The 20,647-nt window shown below is 51.1% G+C and overlaps 1 protein-coding gene across 2 annotated transcripts in view; it reads left to right on the plus strand.

The window, feature by feature from the left end:
* LOC126960021 (COMM domain-containing protein 4) overlaps positions 1–15,600 on the plus strand; it is a 130,959-nt gene extending 115,359 nt beyond the window's left edge. Inside the window, exons 2-9 of one of the 2 annotated variants that reach the window (XM_050799907.1) lie at positions 11,310–11,349; positions 13,379–13,450; positions 13,669–13,734; positions 13,960–13,999; positions 14,302–14,421; positions 14,582–14,662; positions 15,029–15,205; positions 15,292–15,600. In XM_050799907.1, coding sequence (XP_050655864.1) covers positions 11,347–11,349; positions 13,379–13,450; positions 13,669–13,734; positions 13,960–13,999; positions 14,302–14,421; positions 14,582–14,662; positions 15,029–15,205; positions 15,292–15,332 — 600 coding nt within the window. In that variant the 5' untranslated portion in view covers positions 11,310–11,346 and the 3' untranslated portion in view covers positions 15,333–15,600. Of the gene's footprint in view, positions 1–11,309; positions 11,375–13,378; positions 13,451–13,668; positions 13,735–13,959; positions 14,000–14,301; positions 14,422–14,581; positions 14,663–15,028; positions 15,206–15,291 lie in introns of those variants that run through there. The other variant, XM_050799908.1, reaches the window with a different exon arrangement.
* Positions 15,601–20,647: the final 5,047 nt, after the last annotated feature.

Genomic DNA, 20,647 nt, shown 5'->3' on the forward strand with positions numbered 1-20,647 from the left:
AGGGCTGGCTGGCATTTCTGCCAGTCCAACATGGCCACCTGCATCCCCAGTGCCGCAGGAGCCTCTGCCCCTATGACGCGGTGCATGCACATTGTTGATCATGAGGTGCATGGTGGTTTTGGGCATGAGACCAACCAGGAGGTCCCACATGGTCTTGTTGACAATGGCCACATAGGAGTCCACCAGGCTCTGTGTGGTCTCCATTTGCTGCTCCAGCTGTGGGTCCATGGAGTGCATGAAGCTGTTGGAGCCATTCTCCTCGGCCTTGCTGGCCTGCCATGGAGAACACAAGGGCATCAGGGTGGCCAGGCCATGCAGCCAGGCTCCAGGCATCCCCAGGATCTCAGCCCCTCTGAGGGTACCTGGAACACTGAGGCACAGGGAGAAGCAACCGGCCAGAACACACACCCAGCTCCCCACACACTCTAGAGGGTTTCACGTCTCTGCCTCTCAGGACCCCAGGCCCCCCTCTATTCAGTCTTGTCTTAGTTCTGACTCTAGTACCCAGAATTTGCCTCCATTTCCCAATCCAGAAATTAGAAAAGAACATGTGTGAGGGGCCAGGTTTTCTAAGGCTGGATGGACACAGGGCTTATGGCAGGTCTAGGGGTGACAGTGCTGCTGTGGGAGCCTCCAGGAGGGCTCATCCCTGGAATCCCCCCGGGTATCCTGGTGCCCCCAGCTGCTGCTTGGCATGAGAATTCCTGGCTGGTGGGGACACACAGGTACTTGTTTGGATTGGCCACCTGGTCCAGTCCAAGGAGCTGGACCTCCAGCCCCTCGGGGAAAAAACTCACTTTTGATGTGTGACAACAGACGCAGGCAAGGGGAGGGAGAGGTGAGCTGAGCCTCGGCCTTAGAAGCCAGAAGCCAGTTCATGCCCGGGCCTTGGTCTACATGGGAAACGGATGTGGCCTTGGCTAGCTCTAGGGTCCTGGGTTATGGTAAGGGCCCTCCCTTATGGACTCAGTGACTTGGGCTGACCCAGTCCCTCCCCGAGCCTCATCAGTGAAACCAGGACTGGGCCAGGGCTCTCAACACTTCCCAGATCCAACCTCTGGCTTTCTCCCAGGAGGGCAGGAGATCAGACAGAGGTGACCTAGGCTCCCCTGTTTACCTCAGCCTCCTTGTAGAGCCTCCCTCTTTCTGCCTGTGCGGTGGGTGGGGCTGGAAGGAGGGGCATTCACCTGTGGGTCTCTGACTTCTCTGCCCAAGTGTGCCTGGAGAGCCTGGTCTATACCCGGTGCTCTGCTACACCCCATGGCCTGACCACACTCTCCCTGCCTCCAGAGCAGCCCTGGCCCAGGGAAGAAGCTGGTCTCTGTATGGAATGATAAGTAGAAAATGGAAGTGGGGACAACAGCTCTGGAAAGGAATCTAGGAGGAGGTGCCTTCCCAAGGATGTGGAGAATTTTTCCGGAATGGAGCTTGACCGGTGCAGGCAAACATCAGGAGGTGGGGAGGATGGTTCCCTCTGTGGGAGCCGGGGTGACTTGCTTTGGCCAAATGGTGGTTGGCTGTGGGTAGGAGCGGGCAGAGCTGGGGTGCCCAGAGCCTGGGGTCCCTGTCCTTGCTGAGGACTGGAATACAAAACAAGTGTCCCCTGCCCTCTGGCTGGGGGACATCCTCTACTTCCAAGCCCAGACACACACCAGCTGCCACAAGCCCCTGAGGCTCTTCAGAGGACCAATGGGCAGCAACACCCATGCTGGGCCAGCCTTCTGGGCCCACCTGCACCCTGGTCGGAGCCCATGACTGAGGGGACTCTCTGGGGACAATGGGGGCAGTCTCATGCTGCCCTCTTACAGGTGGATCAGTCCCTGGGATCTGGTGTTGGGCTGGGGTGGGCTGAGGCTGTTCTCTGCCGGGGTGCCTGGTGGACAGCAGGTGGAACAACTACTTGGCTTTCCTGGACCCCAGGACACAGCTGAACACTGCACTTTACCCTGGATGCCTTCGGATTCTCAGGGGACTCTGGGAAGGAAGAGGGGGATGCCCCAGCAGGAGGCCAGGGCCCTGGGCCAGGTTTGCTCCCCCTAGTCCCTCCAGCAGGCACCTCCTCTCCAGATCGACATCACCTGATTCCTGGAGGCCTGGGTTACTGACCAGAGCCCCAACTCCCTCACCACAGCCTGTTCTTACATCAGACCAGCTAGTATATGAGTTCAGAGCTGAAGCAGGTGGAGAGAGAACACAGGGCTCTGTAAGAGTTCTCGGCTCCCTGCTGTGGTGGGCCTTGTAGAAGACCCCCAGAAATCTGCAGCTGCTGTAAGTCACTGGGAGGAAGCTGCAGTAGACATGTGTTTCCCAGCCTGGTAGATGCAGAGGGGTGTCCAGGCCCCCAGCGGGAGGCCCAAACATGGCCTTGGATGTGGCAGTGCAGGAATTCTAGCCAGCTCTGGGGCCCTGGGCAAGTCATTTAACCTCTCAGAACCCCACTCCTGGTCACCATGGGGCTCTTGTGTGGATGTAATGAATGCCCCTGGCCTCGTATGTCCCATCAGTGGAAGCTTGGCGTGGGTGGAGACCCCCGAGACTGAACTCAGTGGCGGGATCCAGCCTGCCCAGCTCTCCTACTTAGAACCCAGAGCCAGCAGAGTGGGCTTCCTGGAGACACAGGTGCTCCTTTGGGCTGGGGAGCATGAGCAGGGGTCCCTTTGGGGAGGTGGAAGAGGCTGTGGTCAGTGGAGGCCATCATGATGCAAAGCTTGGGCAGAAAAGGCATGATGATCTCTGAGACCCGACAGAGCCTGGACTGATGACACTGTAGCCATCTCCTCCAGGTGCCGCTCAGGCGGTGGAAGCTGAGCTAGTGCTGGGCCCCCAGGTCCTGAGTGAGGCCTCGACAGTCTTGGAAGCTGTACCCAAGGTGGCTTCATGTAAGGGCGCATCTAAGCACTTTTTTTTGAGATGGGGTCTTGCTCTATCTCCAGGCTGCAATTGGGTGGCATGATCAGAGGTCACTGTAGCCTCAAACTCCTGGGCTCAAGTGATCCTCCACCTCAGCCTCACAAAGTATTGTAATTATAGGCCTGAGTTACGGAGCCCGTTTTAAATCTTAATAAATATCTCCCCTGGTCTGCTTCCCTGGCTGACACGCATGCTGGCATCTTGCGCCTAGACAGACATGTTTCTGGAGTTGGTTCCATTTGTTCTGAGGGATTCCTCCCTCTCAATGACCACATGTTACAGTATGTGGCTATTCTTACACATTTCTGTATAGAACTGAGGGTTAATGTATTAATGTCAAAGTTCTACTGGTTTTTGAGGCTGGGTGGAATGTTTGGGTTAATTTAGCTGTGGGCATCTTGACAATATAGGCTTTCCCTCCGGGAACAGTGATTCTGGGATGCAGGTTTTGCACATTCCGGTTTATTGCTTGGCTCACTGCCACAGAGGGATGGCACTGCTCCACATGCCATGCCCAAGAGATGTCCCACCTTATCTTTCTAAATCAAGCTGAATGTTCTCAGCTGACAGCATATCATCAGTGTGCGGGGACTCACTCCCCACAACCTGAGATGAAGCGAGGCGGAGACTGGAGCAGATCCGTGCTGAGTGCATTCGTCCTTCCTGATCCACACTGATGCTGGCCGGTGCTGTGTCTGAGCTGACAGAGGGCACTGATTCAGGAACTGGGCGGGGGGCAGTGCTGGAGAAATGCCCCTTCATCTCCCTTAGCTCCTCCTGTCCAGTCAACACTTAGCCACCAAGGCCCCTGAATTCCAGGCCCCAGTCACCACTACCAGGGTGCTGCATGGGAACAAAGTGTAGGCCCAGAACCTGGAATTCAGGTCACTCCTCCTTCCAGTCAAAGCCTCTAGCCCTCCCAGGTGATTCCAGCCTCATTCCTCCATGGGCCAAATATCCCAAACAAAGGCGTGGACAGGGGGTCTTTATCCAAGTGCCCAGAAAACACACACGGAAAGGCTCTGTATGCCCCCTGTGGCCTGCCAGAGGTAAGAGCCTGCCCATCAAAATGCACAGTCCTGGTTCTTGCAGGGAGGTGAGGAGCAGAGGAAGAAAAGGTCCATCTCATTCTTTCAACAGGAGCCTAAACTTGAGAAAGCCAGACGCAGTACATTTCTTAATCCTGATACTTTTTTTTTTTTTTTTTTTTTTTTTTTTGAGAGACGGAGTCTCGCTCTGTCACCCAGGCTGGAGTGCAGTGGCGCGATCTCGGCTCACTGCAAGCTCCACCTCCTGGGTTTACGCCATTCTCCTGCCTCAGCCTCCTGAGTAGCTGGGACTACAGGCGCCCGCCACCGCGCCCGGCTAATTTTTTGTATTTTTAGTAGAGACGGGGTTTCACCGTGGTCTCGATCTCCTGACCTTGTGATCCGCCCGCCTCGGCCTCCCAAAGTGCTGGGATTACAGGCGTGAGCCACCGCGCCCGGCAATCCTGATACTTTTATAACTGGTTACAGCGGGATCACATGCACAACTGTTTTCCAACATCTTTCAACAGGCCACATAACATCCTGTACCTTCTTTATTTTTTTATTTTTATTTTGTAAAGCCAGGGACAGTGGCTTATGCCTGTAATCTCAACAGTTTCGGGGGCTGAGCAGGAAGACTACTTGAGGCTGGGAGTTTGGGACAAGCCCAGGCAACATAGCAAGACCCAGTATACAACAGAGAAAGTCCCTGTCTCAAAAAATATCTTTTCCAAGTGCAGTACCATGATCACAGCTCATCGTAACCTCCAACTCCCAGGCTCAAGTGATACTCCCACCTCAGCAGCTGGGATTCTCAGAGCACACTGCCACATCTGGCTGATGTTTTAATTCAGTCTCACTATGCTGCCCAGGCTGGTCTTGAACTCCTGGCCTCAAGAGATCCTCCCAATGTGACCTCACAATGCACTGGGGTTACAGGCATGAGCCACCATGCAGCCCCTGCAAAACGTAACTGTTCTTCAGGTGCTTCTTTTGGACCTCCTAGCTAGACTGCCATTGGCAAATACTAGTTTATTATTTTCCCACGTTTATGTTAATGGATTTCCCATGTTTTATTTGTCTAGTCTAGGGTTTCTCAATAGCAGCACTATTGACGTTTTGGGCTGGATAATTCTTTGTTTGGAGCTGTTTGTGCCTCACAGGATGTTTATCAGCATCCCCAGCCTCCGCCTGCCACATGCCAGTAGCACTCCTCAGTGTAACAGCCAGAATCATTTCAGATATTGTCAAATATCCCCAGGGGGCAAAATCACCTCCAGTTGAGAACTGCTGACCTAAAAACCTCTGGAACAATGTTAGATCATGGTAATGATAGCACATACTGCTCCTGATCTTTTTCTTTTTTTTTTTTTTGAGACGGAGTCTCGCCTCTGTCACCCAGGCTGGAGTGCAGTGGCACAATCTTGGCTCACTACAAGCTCTGCCTCCCAGGTTCACGCCATTCTCCTGCCTCAGCCTCCAAGTAGCTGGGACTACAGGCGTGCACCACCATGCCCGGCTAATTTTTTGTATTTTTTAGTAGAGATGGGGTTTCACCGTGTTAGCCAGGATGGTCTCAATCTCCTGACCTCGTGATCCGCCCGCCTCGGCCTCCCAAAGTGCTGGGATTACAGGCATGAGCCACCACACCTGGCCTGCTCCTGACCTTAATGGGAATACCTCTAGCATCAAAGTATAGTAGTACCTGTATACTACTGTCTGGGCTGTGATTAGTACACTGTATTAGTCTGCTGCGGGAAGTCAGGGACCCCGAACAGAGGGACCAGCTGAAGCTGCAGCAGAAGAACATAAATTGTGAAGATTTCATGGACATTTATTTGTTCCCCAAATTAATACTTTTATAATTTCTTACACCTGTCTTTACTGCACTCTCTGAACATAAATTGTGAAGATTTCATGGACACTTATCACTTCCCCAGTCAATACCCTCGTGATTTCCTATGCCTGTCTTTACTTTAATCTCTTAATCCTGTCATCTTCTTTGTAAGATGAGGATATATGTCACCTCAGGACTCTGCGATGATTGCATTAACTGCACAAATTGTTTGTAGAGCATGTGTGTTTGAACAATATGAAGTCTGGGCACCTTGAAAAAAGAACAGGATAACAGCAATCTTCAGGGAACAAGAGAGATAAGACTTCTGGTCACCAGTGAGCAAAGTGGAACAGAGCCATATTTCTCTTCTTTCAAAAGCAAATAGGAGAAATATCGCTGAATTCTTTTTCTCAGCAAGGAACACCCCTGAGAAAGAGAATGAGCCCTGAGGGTAGGTCTACAGACGGCCTCCTTAAGGCAACCGCCTTTTACAGTCAAAGCTTTTAAGGTCAAAGCGAAAGGATGAAATAAGCCCATCTCCTGTAACACTCCCAGGCTTATTAGGACTGAGGAAATTCCCACCTAATAAATTTTGGTCAGACAGGTTGTCTGCTCTCAAACCCTGTTTTCTGATAAGATGTTATCAATGACAATGTGTGCCTGAAACTTCATTAGCAATTTTAATTTCACCCCATCCTGTGGTCCTGCTATCTCATACTGCCTCCACTTGCTTTGTGGAGTATTACCTTGTGAAGTATGTGATCTCTGTGACCCACACCCTATTCATGCACTCCCTCCCCTTTTGAAAATCGCTAATAAAAGCTTGCTGGTTTTATGGCTCAGGGAACATCACAGAACCTGCCGACATGTGATGTCTCCCCTGGACACCCAGCTTTAAATTTCTCTCTCTTGTGCTCTTTCCCTTTATTTCTCAAACCAGCTGAGATGCCTAGGAAATAGAAAAGAACCCACGTTAACCATTGTGAGCGGGTTCTCCTGACATTAGTCCATTCTCATGCTGCTATGAAGAAATACCCAAGACTGGGTAATTTATAAAGAAAAGAGGTTTAAGTTGACTCACAGTTCTGAATGGCTGGGGGGGGGGCCTCAGGAAACTCACAATTATGGCAGAAGACACCTCTCCACAGGGCAACAGGAGAGAGAAGGAGAGCCAAGCAAAGGGGAAAACCTGTAATTAAAACCATCAAATCTCGCGAGAATTCACTCACTATCACGAGAACAGCCCCCATGATTCAATTATCTCCACCTGGTCCCACCCTTGACACGTGGGGATTATTGCAATTCAAGGTGAGATTTGGATGGGGATGCAAAGCCAAGCCATATTATATCCTTTATATTAGCATACTGTATCAAAGTATAATTTTCTTTTTTTCTTTTTTTTCTGTGAGACAGAGTCTTGCTCTGGCTCTGGCTGGAGTGCAGTGGCATGATCTCAGCTAACTGCAACCTCTGTCTCCTGGGTTGAAGTAATTCTTGTGCCTCAGCCTCCCAAGTAGCTGGAATTTTAGGTGTGTGCCACCCCCAAGCTAATTTCGATTTTTTTTTAGTAGAGATGGGGTTTCGCCATGTTGGCCAGGCTGGTGTCAAACTTCTGGCCTCAAGTGATCTGGCCACTTTGGCCTCCTGAAGTGCTGAGATTACAGGCGTGAGCCACTGCACCCAGCCTGAAGTGTAATTTTCACAATGTGAAAAGCATGACTTTCATACAAATAATGAAGGAATATGTATAAGATATTTTCTTTAATTCGCAAGGGCGTCAGCAACATGGTGAAGCTAGTTCAAGGAACTTTTTGAGAGACAGTGTCTGTAGTGCTCCAGGAAGGGCATTCTGAAATGTATTCTGATATAGAGACAAAACTTGCTAATATCTTACAGTGAGGCTGGGCCTGGTGGCTCACGCCTGTAATCTCACCACTTTGGGACGTCAAGGCAGGCAGATCACCTGAGGTGAGGAGTTCAATACCAGCCTGGCCAGCATGTTGAAACCCTGTCTCTACTAAAAATACAAAAATTAGCCAGGTGCAGTGGCGGGCGCCTGTAGTCCCAGCTACTTGGGAGGCTGAGGCAGGAGAATCACCTGAACCCTGGAGGCGGAGATTGCAGTGAGCTGAGATCCTGCCACTGAACTCCAGCCTGGGCAACAGAATGAGATTCCATCTCAAAAAAAAAGGTGGGGGGGCCGGGTGCAGTGGCTCACGCCTGTAATCCCAGTACTTTGGGAGACCGGGGCAGGCGGATCAACTGAGGTCAGGAGATCGAGACCATCCTAGCTAACACAGTGAAACTCCATCTCTACTAAAAATACAAAAAAATTAGCTGGGCGTGGTGGCGGGTGCCTGTAGTCCCAGCTGCTTAGGAGGCTGAAGCAGGACAATGGCGTGAACCCAGGAGGCGGGGGTTGCAGTGAGCCGAGATCGCGCCACTGCACTCCAGCCTGGGCTACAGAGCAAGACTCCATTTCAAAAAAAAAAAAAAAATCATATTGGGAAATAAAACTGACATCTTTGGGCGTTATCTTCTCTGCTGGACAGAAACCTCTAAGTCAACATATACACATATCTCAAGAATATTCATAACATATTATCTAGTATATTTCTCTACATTAGTGGTTTTCAAAGCATGGTCTCAAGTTGGAAGCATGAGCGTCACCTGGGAACACAGACATGCAATGCTCAGGCCCCAACTCAGTCCTATTGAGTTAGAAACTGGTGTGGGGCCCAGCAGCTGGTTTCACAAACCCTGCAGGTGATTATGATGCACTCTAATGTGTGAGAACCACTGCTCTAAACAGTGAAATCATCTTTTTTTTTTTTTTTGAGACGGAGTCTCACCCTGTTGCCCAAGCTGACTGAAATGCAGTGGTGTAATATCAGTTCACTGCAAACTCTACTTCCTGGATTCAAGTGATTCTTGTGCCTCAGCCTCCCGACTAGCTGGAATTACAGGCACCCACCACCACACCCTATTTTTTTTTTTTTTTTCCAGTAGAGACGAGGTTTTGCCATGTTGGTCAGGCCACTGGTCTCAAACTCCTGACCTCAGGTGATCTGCCTGCCTTGGCCTCCCAAAGTGCTAGGATTACAGGCATGAGCCACTGTGCCCAGCCTTTTTTTTTTTTTTTTTTTTTTTTTTTTTGAGATACTCTCATTCTGTCGCTCAGGCTGGATGGAGAATAGTGGCACCATCATGGTCCACTGCAGCCTCCACCTCCCAGGCTCAAGAGATCCTCTCACGTCAGTCTCTTAGGTAGCTGGGACGACACATGTGCACCAGCACAAGTGGGTAATTTTTTGTAGAGATTGGGGTCTCCCTATGTTGTGCAAGCTGGTCTAGAACTCCTGGGTTCAAGCGATCCACTGGCCTTGGCCTGCCAAAGTGCTATGGTTACAGGTCTTATGTTCTTAAAAAAATTTTTGACATGGTATAGGATAGTCTAGTAACTTAACGTACTGTTGTTTTCAACAGGCTAGTGGTTATGATTTGTAAAAGAACTCTTCGGGGCCGGGTGCGGTGGCTCAAGCCTGTAATCCCAGCACTTTGGGAGGCCGAGACGGGCGGATCACGAGGTCAGGAGATCGAGACCATCCTGGCTAATCTGGTGAAACACCCTCTCTACTAAAAAGAAATACGAAAAACTAGCAGGGCGAGGTGGCGGGCACCTGTAGTCCCAGCTACCCGGGAGGTGGAGTTTGCAGTGAGCTGAGATTCGGCCACTGCACTCCAGCCTGGGCGACACAGCCAGACTCCCTCTCAAAAAAAAAAAAAAAAAAAAAAAAAAAAATGGCCGGGCGCGGTGGCTCAAGCCTGTAATCCCAGCACTTTGGGAGGCCGAGACGGGCGGATCACGAGGTCAGGAGATCAAGACCATCCTGGTTAACATGGTGAAACCCCGTCTCTACTAAAAAATACAAAAAACTAGCCAGGCGAGGTGGCGGGCGTCTCTAGTCCCAGCTACTCGGGAGGCTGAGACGAGAATGGAGTAAACCTGGGAGGCGGAGCTTGTAGTGAGCTGAGATCCGGCCACTGCACTCCAGCCTGGGCTACAGAGCGAGACTGTCTCAAAAAAAAAAAAAAAAAAACTATCTTCGGAAATGAGCTCAATTTTACCATGAATTGGGACACTTTCCATTTCTTTCTATTCTATAGAGCAGTTTACTTGTCATGAGCTCTGTCTTTTGAAAACTTGAAAGCCTGCAACAATAAAACCAGCTGCACCTGGTGCATGGGATAGGCATGGAATTGAGGAGCGAGCTCAAACTACGGTCAGCCCTCTGTATCCTCAGGTTCTGGATCGTTGGATTTAACCAACTGTGCATCGAAAATATTTGGAAAAAAGTAAAACAATAAAAAAAAAAAATCACAGGCTGGGTGCAGTGGCAGGTGCCTGTAGTCCCAGCTACTCCGGAGGCTGAGGCAGGAGAATGGCGTGAACCCGGAAGGCAGAGCTGGCACTGCACTCCAGCCTGGGCGACAGAGCAAGACTCCGTCTCAAAAATAAAAATTTTTTAAACTTTATAACACCTATTTACAAAGCATTTACGTTGTATTAGGTATTATAGTAATCTAGAGATGATTTAAAGTATACGGAAGGATGTGTATAGGTTATATGCAAATACTATGCCATATTATATCAGGGACTTGAGCATCTGTGAATTTTGGTATCTCTGGGGTCCTGGAACCAACATCCTGAGGTTACCAAGGGACGACTGTTTTCAATTTCTTCTTTGGTTATTGGTCTATTCTCTAATGTATTTTTGTTGTTCTATCTTTCTGTTTTTGCCTCTTCAAGTCAATGTCGGAAACTTAGTTGTTCTAGTCTAGGCATTTGCTCAGTTACCAGTAAGCAGACTACCAATGCAATCTAAGCAACTTATTTTTCTTCCCCATCAGATTGGCAAAAATTAAGATAAGCATCTATTGATGTTGAAGCTGTAGGGCGGTTTCCTGAGTATGTTAATTACGACAGCCCTTTTTGCTAGGCACCTAGAAGATTCATCAAAATGAAATAAAATACCCATGCACTTGAAGAAGTTATCTGGTTATGTCCTTATCTGGGTGCTGGTTATGTGAGCTCCACAGTTGACGAAAACTTATTAAGCTTTATATTTATAATATGTACAATTTTCTGTATATGTAGTACATTTCAATAGTTTTTAAAATGTCTTTTGCCACAGCCCGCAGCTGTGTATAATACTATTTGCTTAACAGTGGAAAACATGGCAATGACCTGAATCTCCCTGGCTCCCGGGATCCTACCCCCTTAAGTTAAACAAATGAAATAACTTCCACTGTCTTTCCTAATGTCTTAATTCAGTCCTCAGTTAAACTGGCGGTTGGCGCCAGTTTTGTCCAGGGAAGGATTCTGGGAGACAGAAGAGGAGACGCCAGCAGTTCGCTGCGGGAACCTCCAGTGGGCTGCGGTCCGCTCCCAGTCTCACGCGAGCAGGCCCCGCCCTCCCAGAGGCGGTTAGTCCCAGTCACGTGATCATCGACTCAGCTGACCCTGCGGGACCGGAAAAAGGAATTCCCGGGCCCTAGCTTCCTGGCGCGATGGTGAGGCACCAGGGACTAAGGGAGGGTTAGGTTGCTGGAGCGGGAATGAGGGGGCGCCAAGTGGCTCCGGAAACGGGGGCGGGGGGGGGGGGGGGGGTTGTCTGTACTGGCCTCTCGGCAAACACTGTGTGCGGGCGTGAGGGCTGTGGGTCTGGTAGAGAAAAGTCCACTGCCATCCCGCTCCGGAGCCGGAGGCGGGGGTGGGGGGCGGGTAAGACAGAGCAGGTGGGTCGGCTTAGAGTCCTTGTGCTTCCCTAGCGAAAGGAAGGGCCCCTGTCTCCCGGGGCAGGAACTAGGGCTTATCTCGAGCTGGGAGTCCTTTCAGGTCTTCCCCAGCTCCAAGAGGACCTCCCAAGGACACCCCCTTCCCCAGCCCTGCTGTGGGACTTAGACAAGAATGTGCGTAGACTCAGGCTCACTCTTGCACACTGTTAGGAAGCCCCTCCGCTCTTTCCAGAGCCAGAAAGTAGTAGTTCTGGGGTTGAGATCCATCCATCCCTCCCTCCCTCCCTCCCCCCACCCATCCATCTCCCCATCCATCCCCATCCATTCCCATCCATCCCCATCCATCCATCCATCCATCCATCCATCCATCCATACGTTCTAAGTGCCTAGTCTATACCATGAAGTGTGCTAGGCACTGGGAGGACTTGAGCTGCTTGGGGAAGGGGAAATCGGAGGCTTGAACTGGCAGTCATAGTTAAGGCTCCGGGGGCAGAGACCTAACCACGCCTTGTGTGTAGTGCTAAGGGGGGCTCCCTGAGGGTGCCATCAACCTTAAAGGTGGATGGAAGGAGCTGGCTGGCTGAAGTACAGTTTGTGTACCAGGGGTTGGGAGGCAAGGGTGGGAGGTGTGTGTCTTCAGACAGGGAACAGCATGTGTAGAGACCAGGTTAGAGAGAGCATGGCTTCCCAGGAATGAATGCATTTCCCATAGCTGGGAGAGTATCATCTGGAGGTTAGGGAAAGATGAGGTTGCATAAGTAAAGATCAAATCTTCCTGGCTCTTGGATCACCACAATCAAGATAATGAATATATCCACGCGCCCCCAAAATTTCCTTGTGTGAGGGGCTATTTTAAGAAGTATAATAAAGAAGGGATGTCCTGGCCGGGCGCGGTGGCTCATGCCTGTAATCCTAGCACTTTGGGAGGGTAAAGAGGGTGGATCACCTGAGGTGAGGAGTTTGAGACCAGCATGGCCTGGGCAATGGAGGGAGACTCTGTCTTATTTTTTTATTTTTTATTTTTTTAAAAAAGAAGGGCTGATCTGATGAGGTGTCACTTACAGGATAGCAAGCCACTGGCTCATGCCTGTAATCCCAACACTTTGGGAGGCTGAGACGGGCGGATCAACTGAGGTCGGGAGTTCAAAACCAGCCTGGCCAACATGGTGAAACCCTGTCTCTACTAAAAATACAAAATTAGCAGGGTGTGGTGGCACATGCCTGTAATCCCAGCTACTTGGGAGGCTGAGGCAGGAGAATCACTTGAACCTGGGAAGCGGAGATTGCACTATTGCATTCCAGCCTGGGCAACAAGAGTGAAACTCTGTCTCAAAAAAAAAAAAAAAAAAAGGGATACCAAGCCACACAGAGTGCAGCAGGCATGGAGGCAGGAGCAAGGCTGGTGTCCCCGAGCAGCAGCAGGGAAGCCAGAGTGGCTGGAGTTGTGTGGGTATGGGGAAGAGGGGAGAGAGGTTACTCATCTGTGTGAGGCAGAGGACTTTGTTTTATCCCCTGCAGTACCCCTAGCACTTAAGAGTGGGAGCTAGTACAGAGAAGGTGCTCGATTGATGTTTGCTGAGCAGACAGATGCCTGGAGTAGACCTCGGAGCAGGGTTTGGTGGCAGGGTGGGTCAGGAGAGAGTTCACTCAACAGCCTGGTGATAGGGGAGAACAAGAGGCCAGAGGGTATCCACCTATGATGGGGACCAGGGGTCCCTGCCGGGCAGCAGTGTGGGAGACACACGGATCCTGGCCACACCTCAGCCCTCCCTCCAGCCTGATTACCTGCCTCCCTCCCTTGCAGAGGTTCCGGTTCTGTGGTGATCTGGACTGTCCCGACTGGGTCCTGGCTGAGATCAGCACGCTGGCCAAGATGGTTGAGTGCACAGGGTCTACTCTGGGTGGAGGAGGGGCGCTGGGCTGGGGATTGTGGGTGTAGAGGATGGTGAGGTTTCTGGGGTTAGGGCTTCAGTGGTCTCAGCCTGTGCTACCATGCTTTGTGACCGTGATCAGTGGCTGGCCTGCTCTGAGCCAGTCCCCAGGAAGGAGGTGTGAGGTTTACCAGCCTGGCTGATTTAAGGAATTCTCTTGCAGTCCTCTGTGAAGTTGCGGCTTCTCTGCAGCCAGGTACTAAAGGAGCTGCTGGGGCAGGGAATTGATGTGAGTACAAGACCCAGCACCCCATTGTCCCATGACCTTATGACCCCCAGTGCCCTGAAGCTCTGCACTAGGCCCAGGGAGACGGGTGACCCAGCCTGTCAACCTCTCTGGGCACCTCCCATACTTCTTTCCAGCCTATCTGTTCCTTATCACAGGACCCAGGCTGGGGGTGAGGGGCTGGTGAGCACGGGCCTGGCACCCCCTGAAGGTCTCCTTTCCCTATAGTATGAGAAGATCCTGAAGCTCACGGCTGACACCAAGTTTGGTGAGTACCCCGCTGAGTCCACAGGCCCCAGGCAACCCTGGGACCTCGGCCTGGTGCCTGGTATAGAGGGACCCCCCCACCCCTCCCTGCTGCATCCTTAACTTACCTTCCCTAGTGGAGGAGCATGAGGGAAAGAAAGACATTGACAGTCCCACCTTCCTGTTCTCTGCCAGCTCCTGGTGGAGCAGGAGCAGTGCCTGTGGCTCCAGGAGGCCTGGGAGCTTTGTGCTGAAGTTAATAGGGCAACAGGGAGGTGGCTGGGCCCACAGCGACACCCTCTGTCCCACCCACGGGTCCTTCAGAGTCAGGCGATGTGAAGGCCACAGTGGCAGTGCTGAGTTTCATCCTCTCCAGTGCGGCCAAGCACAGTGTCGATGGCGAATCTTTGTCCAGTGAACTGCAGCAGCTGGGGCTGCCCAAAGGTATGGGTTGTGGGTGAGCAGCTGGGCAGCCTGTGGGCCAAGGGCTGCTAGAGAGGGGGCCAGGCCCTGTGACCCTATGGTGTACCCTGCCCTGTCTGGGCCAGGAACCCAAGCCCAGCCCCCACCTGCTACCTCCAGAGCTACTCCGTTCTACCCCTAGAGCACGCGGCCAGCCTGTGCCGCTGTTATGAGGAGAAGCAAAGCCCCTTGCAGAAACACTTGCGGGTCTGCAGCCTACGCAGTAAGTATGAGGCCAGCCAGGGTCTGGGCTCATTCTAGAAGGTGCATGCAGCATGCAAAGTGCTAGTTCCAGGGAGATGACTTAACCATGGTCACATGGTTACTAGCAGCCATAGAGCTGGGACCTGGCCCTGGGTCTCCTGACTCCAGCCCAGAGTCCAGCCAAGACCTCTTGCCACTGAGGTCTGCTGTAGGTGATCCGAACTGATTATCGGGCACCTGCCCTGTTATGAGCCTGGGTCAGCGGGATGGGAGCTTCTTAGAGGCCACATAGCCCTGAAGGGTTGAGAGCTTAGCCAGGGTGTCAGCTGAGAGCCACTTGGCTTGCCTGCCTTTGGTCCTGAGAGCCACCCACCCTATCTCACAGTGAATAGGTTGGCAGGCGTGGGCTGGCGGGTGGACTACACCCTGAGCTCCAGCTTGCTGCGGTCCGTGGAAGAGCCCATGGTGCACCTGCGGCTGGAGGTGGCAGCTGCCCCAGGGACCCCAGCCCAGCCTGTTGCCATGTCCCTCTCAGCAGACAAGTTCCAGGTCCTCCTGACAGGTGAGGCTCAGCTTTCCTCGACGGGTGAGAGGCTCTCCCAGATCCTGCCTGACTGCCTCCCGGCTGCTCACCTCTTCCCTCTACAGAACTGAAGCAGGCCCAGACCCTAATGAGCTCCCTGGGCTGAGGAGAAGGGCATTCCAGGCCTGTGTGAAGCCGCCCTGCCTGTATGGAATCACTCCCTCTGAACTGCTCTTCAGGAGGCAGCCCTAGTTCTAGGATGCTGAGGTCCTGGCCTGGACTTTGGCCTCCCAGATCCCCAGCTGCCTCACTTCTCTCTTGAGAACTCGGCTCAGGGCTCCTGAGGACGTTTCCCAGCATTACCTTCCCTTCCCTCGAAAGGCAATTGTTGGCTGTTTTCATGAGCAGGAAAAATAAACAGAAGTATAAAGGAATGTGTGCAGGGGTTCTGTTTGGGTTCAGATCAAGGGTTTTGGTGAGAGAAACAAGTGACATACGGGCCTCCTTGGTCCATCGCTCATTTTCTTTTCTCAGTTGCTGATTGAAGGTGGTCACAGGTGAGGCCAACTGAGGACCAAAATGCATCTGCTTGTCTAATGAGAGGAAAATCAGGGTTCTGTCTCCCAGACCTGGGATGCTCTTGGCTCTGCTGTCTTTGCCCTCTGGCCATGTCCTCAGGCTAGCAGCAAGTTGGCCGCCCCAAAGCCAAATGCCCCTTGTACAGAAAGGAGATTGCCCTTGTTTCACTGCCATCTTTTATTTATTTATTTAGAGATGGAGTTTTGCTCTTCTTGCCCAGGTTTCACTGCCATCTTATTTATTTAGAGACGGAGTTTCACTCTTCTTGCCCAGGCTGGAGTACAGTGGTGCAATCTCGGCTCACCACAACCTCTGCCTCCTGGGTTCAAGCGATTCTTCTGCCTCAGCCTCCCGAGTAGCTGGGATTACAGGCATGTGCCACCATTCCCAGCTAATTTTGTTTTTTTTTTTTTTTTTAGTAGAGACGAGGTTTCTCCATGTTGGTCGGGCTGGTCTCGACCTCAGGTGATCCACTTGCCTTGCCCTCCCAAAGTGCTGGGATTATAGGTGTAAGCCACTGCGCCTAGTCACTGCCATCTTCTTTAGGAAGAGAGAAGCGACCATGCCTGAACCACTCATTGGCAAGAGGAACATTGCCAATGTTATGGACTGAATGTTCATGTTCCTCCAGAATTCATATGCTGAAGCCTTTGTCCACATGCACGCACCACCAGATAAGACCATGTGAGCATACAACAAGAAGGTGGCTGTCTACAAGGCCAGGAAGAGGGCTGTCAGCAGGAACTGAGTCTGCTGGCACCTTGATCTTGAACTTCCCAGCCTCCAGAACTGTGAGAAAGAAATCTCCGTGGTGTAAGCCACCAGTCTGTGGCATTGTTATAGCAGCTTGAGAAGACTAAGGCAGATGGGCTCCCAGGACCGGCCCAGACCAGCCAGGGCCCCTTGTAGAAAAGGCTGATGCCAAAGTTGGCACATGGAGGGTACAAGGAGGACCCGCCTGGAGTACCTTTCAGTGTAAGGAACCTATCAAAGAATAATCGCTTGTTCCACTGGCCAAAGATGAGACAATTTGAACATCAAAAGAGATAAGTACTGACTCTACTCTGACTTCTGCTTCTGGAAAAATGAAGTAGGTGTTTTCCGTATTCCTCCCACTAAGTACAGTTAACAACCCTGGATGTTACATATAAAACAAACGAAAAGACTGAGCGATGGAGAGAAGGCAGCCTATCCTGGCCAGGATCCTCAGGACCTGAGGCTCCACACAGCAGAGAAATTCCTGGAATCTGGACCCCACGGCCCAGTCAGGTTGACACATAAAACTGATCATCACCGATCTGTAGGACTACACAAAAGTGCTAACATTCATGATTAGCGTCTCAGAAGGTTAAGGAGGAAGAGAGTAGAATGGAAAAAGTATTCAAAGAAATAATAACTAAAGGCCAGGTGCAGTGGCTCATGCCTGTAATCCCAGCACTTTGAGAGGCTGAGGTGGGAGGATTGCTTTAGACCTTGTGCCTGGCCTGAGCAACATAGGGAGACTCAGTCTCTACAAAAAAATAAAAAGTTAGGTGGGCGTGGTGGTGCATGCCTATAGTCTCAGCTACTCAGAAGGCTGAGGCGGGAGGATCAATCGCTTGAGCCCAGAAGTTTGAGACTGCAGTGAGCTGTATCATACCTCTGCACTCCAGCCTGGGTAACAGAGCTGAAACCGTGTCTCAAAAAAAAAAGTATATATAGACGTTGGAATACTATTCAGCCCTTAGAAAGCAGAAGGTTCTGTCATTTGTGACATGGATAAACCTAGACAACATGATGCTAAGTGAAATAAGCCAGGCACAGAGACACATACCACATCACCTCACTTACGCCTGGAATTGAAAAGAAGTCTTGGGGCAGTGGCTTGTGCCTGTAATCCCAGCACTTTGGGAAGCCAAGGTGGGAGGATCGCTTAAGCCCAGGAGTTTGAGACCAAGCTAGGCAACATGGCAAACCTGTCTCTATAAAAAATAAACAAAATTAGCTGTGTGTGATGGTACATGCCTGTAGTACCAGGTACTTGGGAGGCTGAGGTGGGAGGATTGCTTAAGCCAGGGAGGTCAAGGCTGCAGTGAACCATGATAGTGCTCCTGCACTCCAGCTTGGGCAACAGAGTGAGACCCTGTCTCAAAAGAAAAAAAAAGCTAAATTCATAGAAGTCGACAGTAGAATGGTGGTTAGCAGAGGCTGGAGGAGAGAGGGGTGGGTTGTGGTCAAAAGGTACAATGTTCCAGTTAGGAGGAGGAAGTTCTGGTGGTTTATTGCACAGCGTAGTGACTAGTTAATAACCATGTATATTTCAAAATAGCTAAAAGAGGGTTTTAAATGTTCTCATCACAAATAAATGATATTTGAGGTAATAGATATACTAATTAGCCTGATTTGATCTTTTTTTGTTGTTTTTTCTTTTTTCTTGAGATGGAGTCTCACTCTGTTGCCCAGGCTGGAGAGAAGTGGAGTGATCTCGGCTCACTGCCGCCTCCACCTCCCGAGTTCAAGTGATTCTACTGCCTCACCCTCTGTAATAGCTGGGGCTACAGGCATGCACCATCACCCCTGGCTAATTTTTTGTATATTTTGTAGAGACAGGGTTTCACTATGTTGGCCAGGCTGTTTTTAAACTTCTGACCTCAGGTGATCCACCTGCCTCAGCCGCCCACAGTGCTGGGATTACAGGCATGAGCCACCGTGCCCAGCCAATTTGATCATTCCATAATATATACATGTAACAAAACATCACACTGTACCCCATAAATGTATACAGTTATTTGTCAATTAAAAATAAAATTAGGTAAGTCAAACTGGTATTCTAAAAAATGTTCAACTAGCCACAGTTGGGCAAGAAGAAACAAAAATGAAAACCGGAAATAAACAAAGTGATAAAAAAAAATCACAAGGAGACTAGCCTGAGCAACATGGAAAAACTCCATCTCTACAAAAAAAACCCAAAAATTAGTCAGGTGTGGTGGTATGCACCATTGTCCCAGCTACTCAGGACGCTGAGATTGGAGGATCACCTGAGCCCAGGAGTTCAAGGTTGCAGTGAACAATGATCACACCACTGCACTCCAGCCTTGAGTGACAGAGTGAGACCCTGTCTCAAAAAAATAAAAAATAAAAAAGAGTTTATCCTGTCTTTTTAGTCAGGATAACCAAATAGCCTTGGTCAATGAGGTAAAGCTATACTTGACAGATGGATTCTATCAAATATATTAAGAATGACAATTAGAAAATCACTTTCAGGCTGGACACGGTGGCTCACGCCTGTAGTCCCAACACTCTGGGAGGCCAAGGCGGGTGGATTGCTTGAGGTCAAGAGTTCGAGACCAGTCTTGGCAACGTGGTAAAACCCTGTCTCTACTAAAATATACAAAAAATTAGGCATGGTGGCTCCCGCCTGTAATCCTAGCTACTGGGAGGTCGAGGCTCAGTGAGCCAAGATTGCGTCATTGTACTCCAGCCTGGGTGACAGAGTGAGACCTGTCTCAACAACAACAACAAAAACCTAAAACTTTATTTTATTTTCTTTTGAGACAGGATCTCAAAGCGAATTTTTGTATTTTTAGTAAAGACGGGGTTTCACCATGTTGGCCAGGCTGGTTTTGAACTCCTGGCCTCAAGTGATTCACCCCCCCTCAGCCTCCCATAGTGTTGGGATTACAGGCGTCAGCCACTGCGCCTGGCCAAAACCCCAAAACTTTATATTCATTGAATATCTACTACCCATTTCCTCCTTCCCGGCAGCTCCTGGCAACCACCATTCTACTTGCCGTTTCTATGTGTTTATTTAGATACCTCATATAAGTGGAACCATGAGGTATTTGTCTTTCTGGGTGTTTTTCCTTGTTTGTTTGTTTTATGAGACGGAGTCTCGCTCTGGCGCTAGGCTGGAGTGCAGTGGCACGATCTCGGCTCACTGCAACCTCCGCCTCCCAGGTTCAAGCAATTCTCCTGCCTCAGCCTCCCAAGTGTCTGGGACTACAGGCGCCCACCACCACACCCGGATAAGCTGGACCTGACCTGGGTCCTGTTTGCTTCTCTATCTTCACCTCCCATCACTACCCGCAGCTACACTCCAGCTACACAGGACTTCTTTGAGTTCTTTCAGTGACCAATCTCTTTCTCGCCGCAGGGCTTTTTCACTGGCGGTTCCTTCCGCCCAACATGTCGGGTTTCTTCCTTTTTGCGGGCTGGTGCCTTCTGATTTCAGAGACTCTCTCCAACACAACCATCTGAAATGGGTCTGCCTCCCCGCCTTTTTTGTTGTTGTTGTTGCTTGGCTGCACTTCTGACCGGGCCGGCAGTGATGATGTTTGTTTATGAGTTAGGTCTGACTGTTCGTTGGTGCTTAGGGTCCCCACCGTGTCCCTAGGGCATGCGCGTACCGCGCACCTGTGCACGCCCTGCGCGCACCTGCAAGCGACTCCGCTCTGGCTCGTCGCTGCTGTTTCCTCCTGGGGGTGCCGACCCTGTCCCAGGCTAGCTGGGTGACTTCCCCCAACCGCAGAGACAGCGGCGACCCGGCGACCCGGAGCCTGAGACCTGCGCCCGCATCCCGCCGGCGCCAGGCAGTGGAAAGTCAGGTTCCTCCGCCACCTCCCAGCCAGGTAACTGCCCCGAAGCCTGCCCCACAGCCCGGAAGCCCCCCGTCCCCCAGCTCGGGGACCCCACCCCGAGGACTCGCTACCGCCTCCCTGAAGGACTACACCTCCCAGCGGCTCCCAGCGCGCTCCTGGGCGCCGCCCGTCCTGGCCGTAACCCTTTAGTGGCTGCAGTGGCGAGGAGGGGAATGGAGTGCGGGTTCCCGGGGAGGGGGGGCGTGTAGGATCCGGGTGCTGGAGGTGCGCTATTGGGCTAAGAAGAGGATGGGCTTTGGGGGGCCCTGAGGAGGAGGGGAGTCAG

This window comes from Macaca thibetana, chromosome 7, assembly GCF_024542745.1.
Source record: "Macaca thibetana thibetana isolate TM-01 chromosome 7, ASM2454274v1, whole genome shotgun sequence".
In the NCBI taxonomy this organism is placed as follows: Eukaryota; Metazoa; Chordata; class Mammalia; order Primates; family Cercopithecidae; genus Macaca; species Macaca thibetana.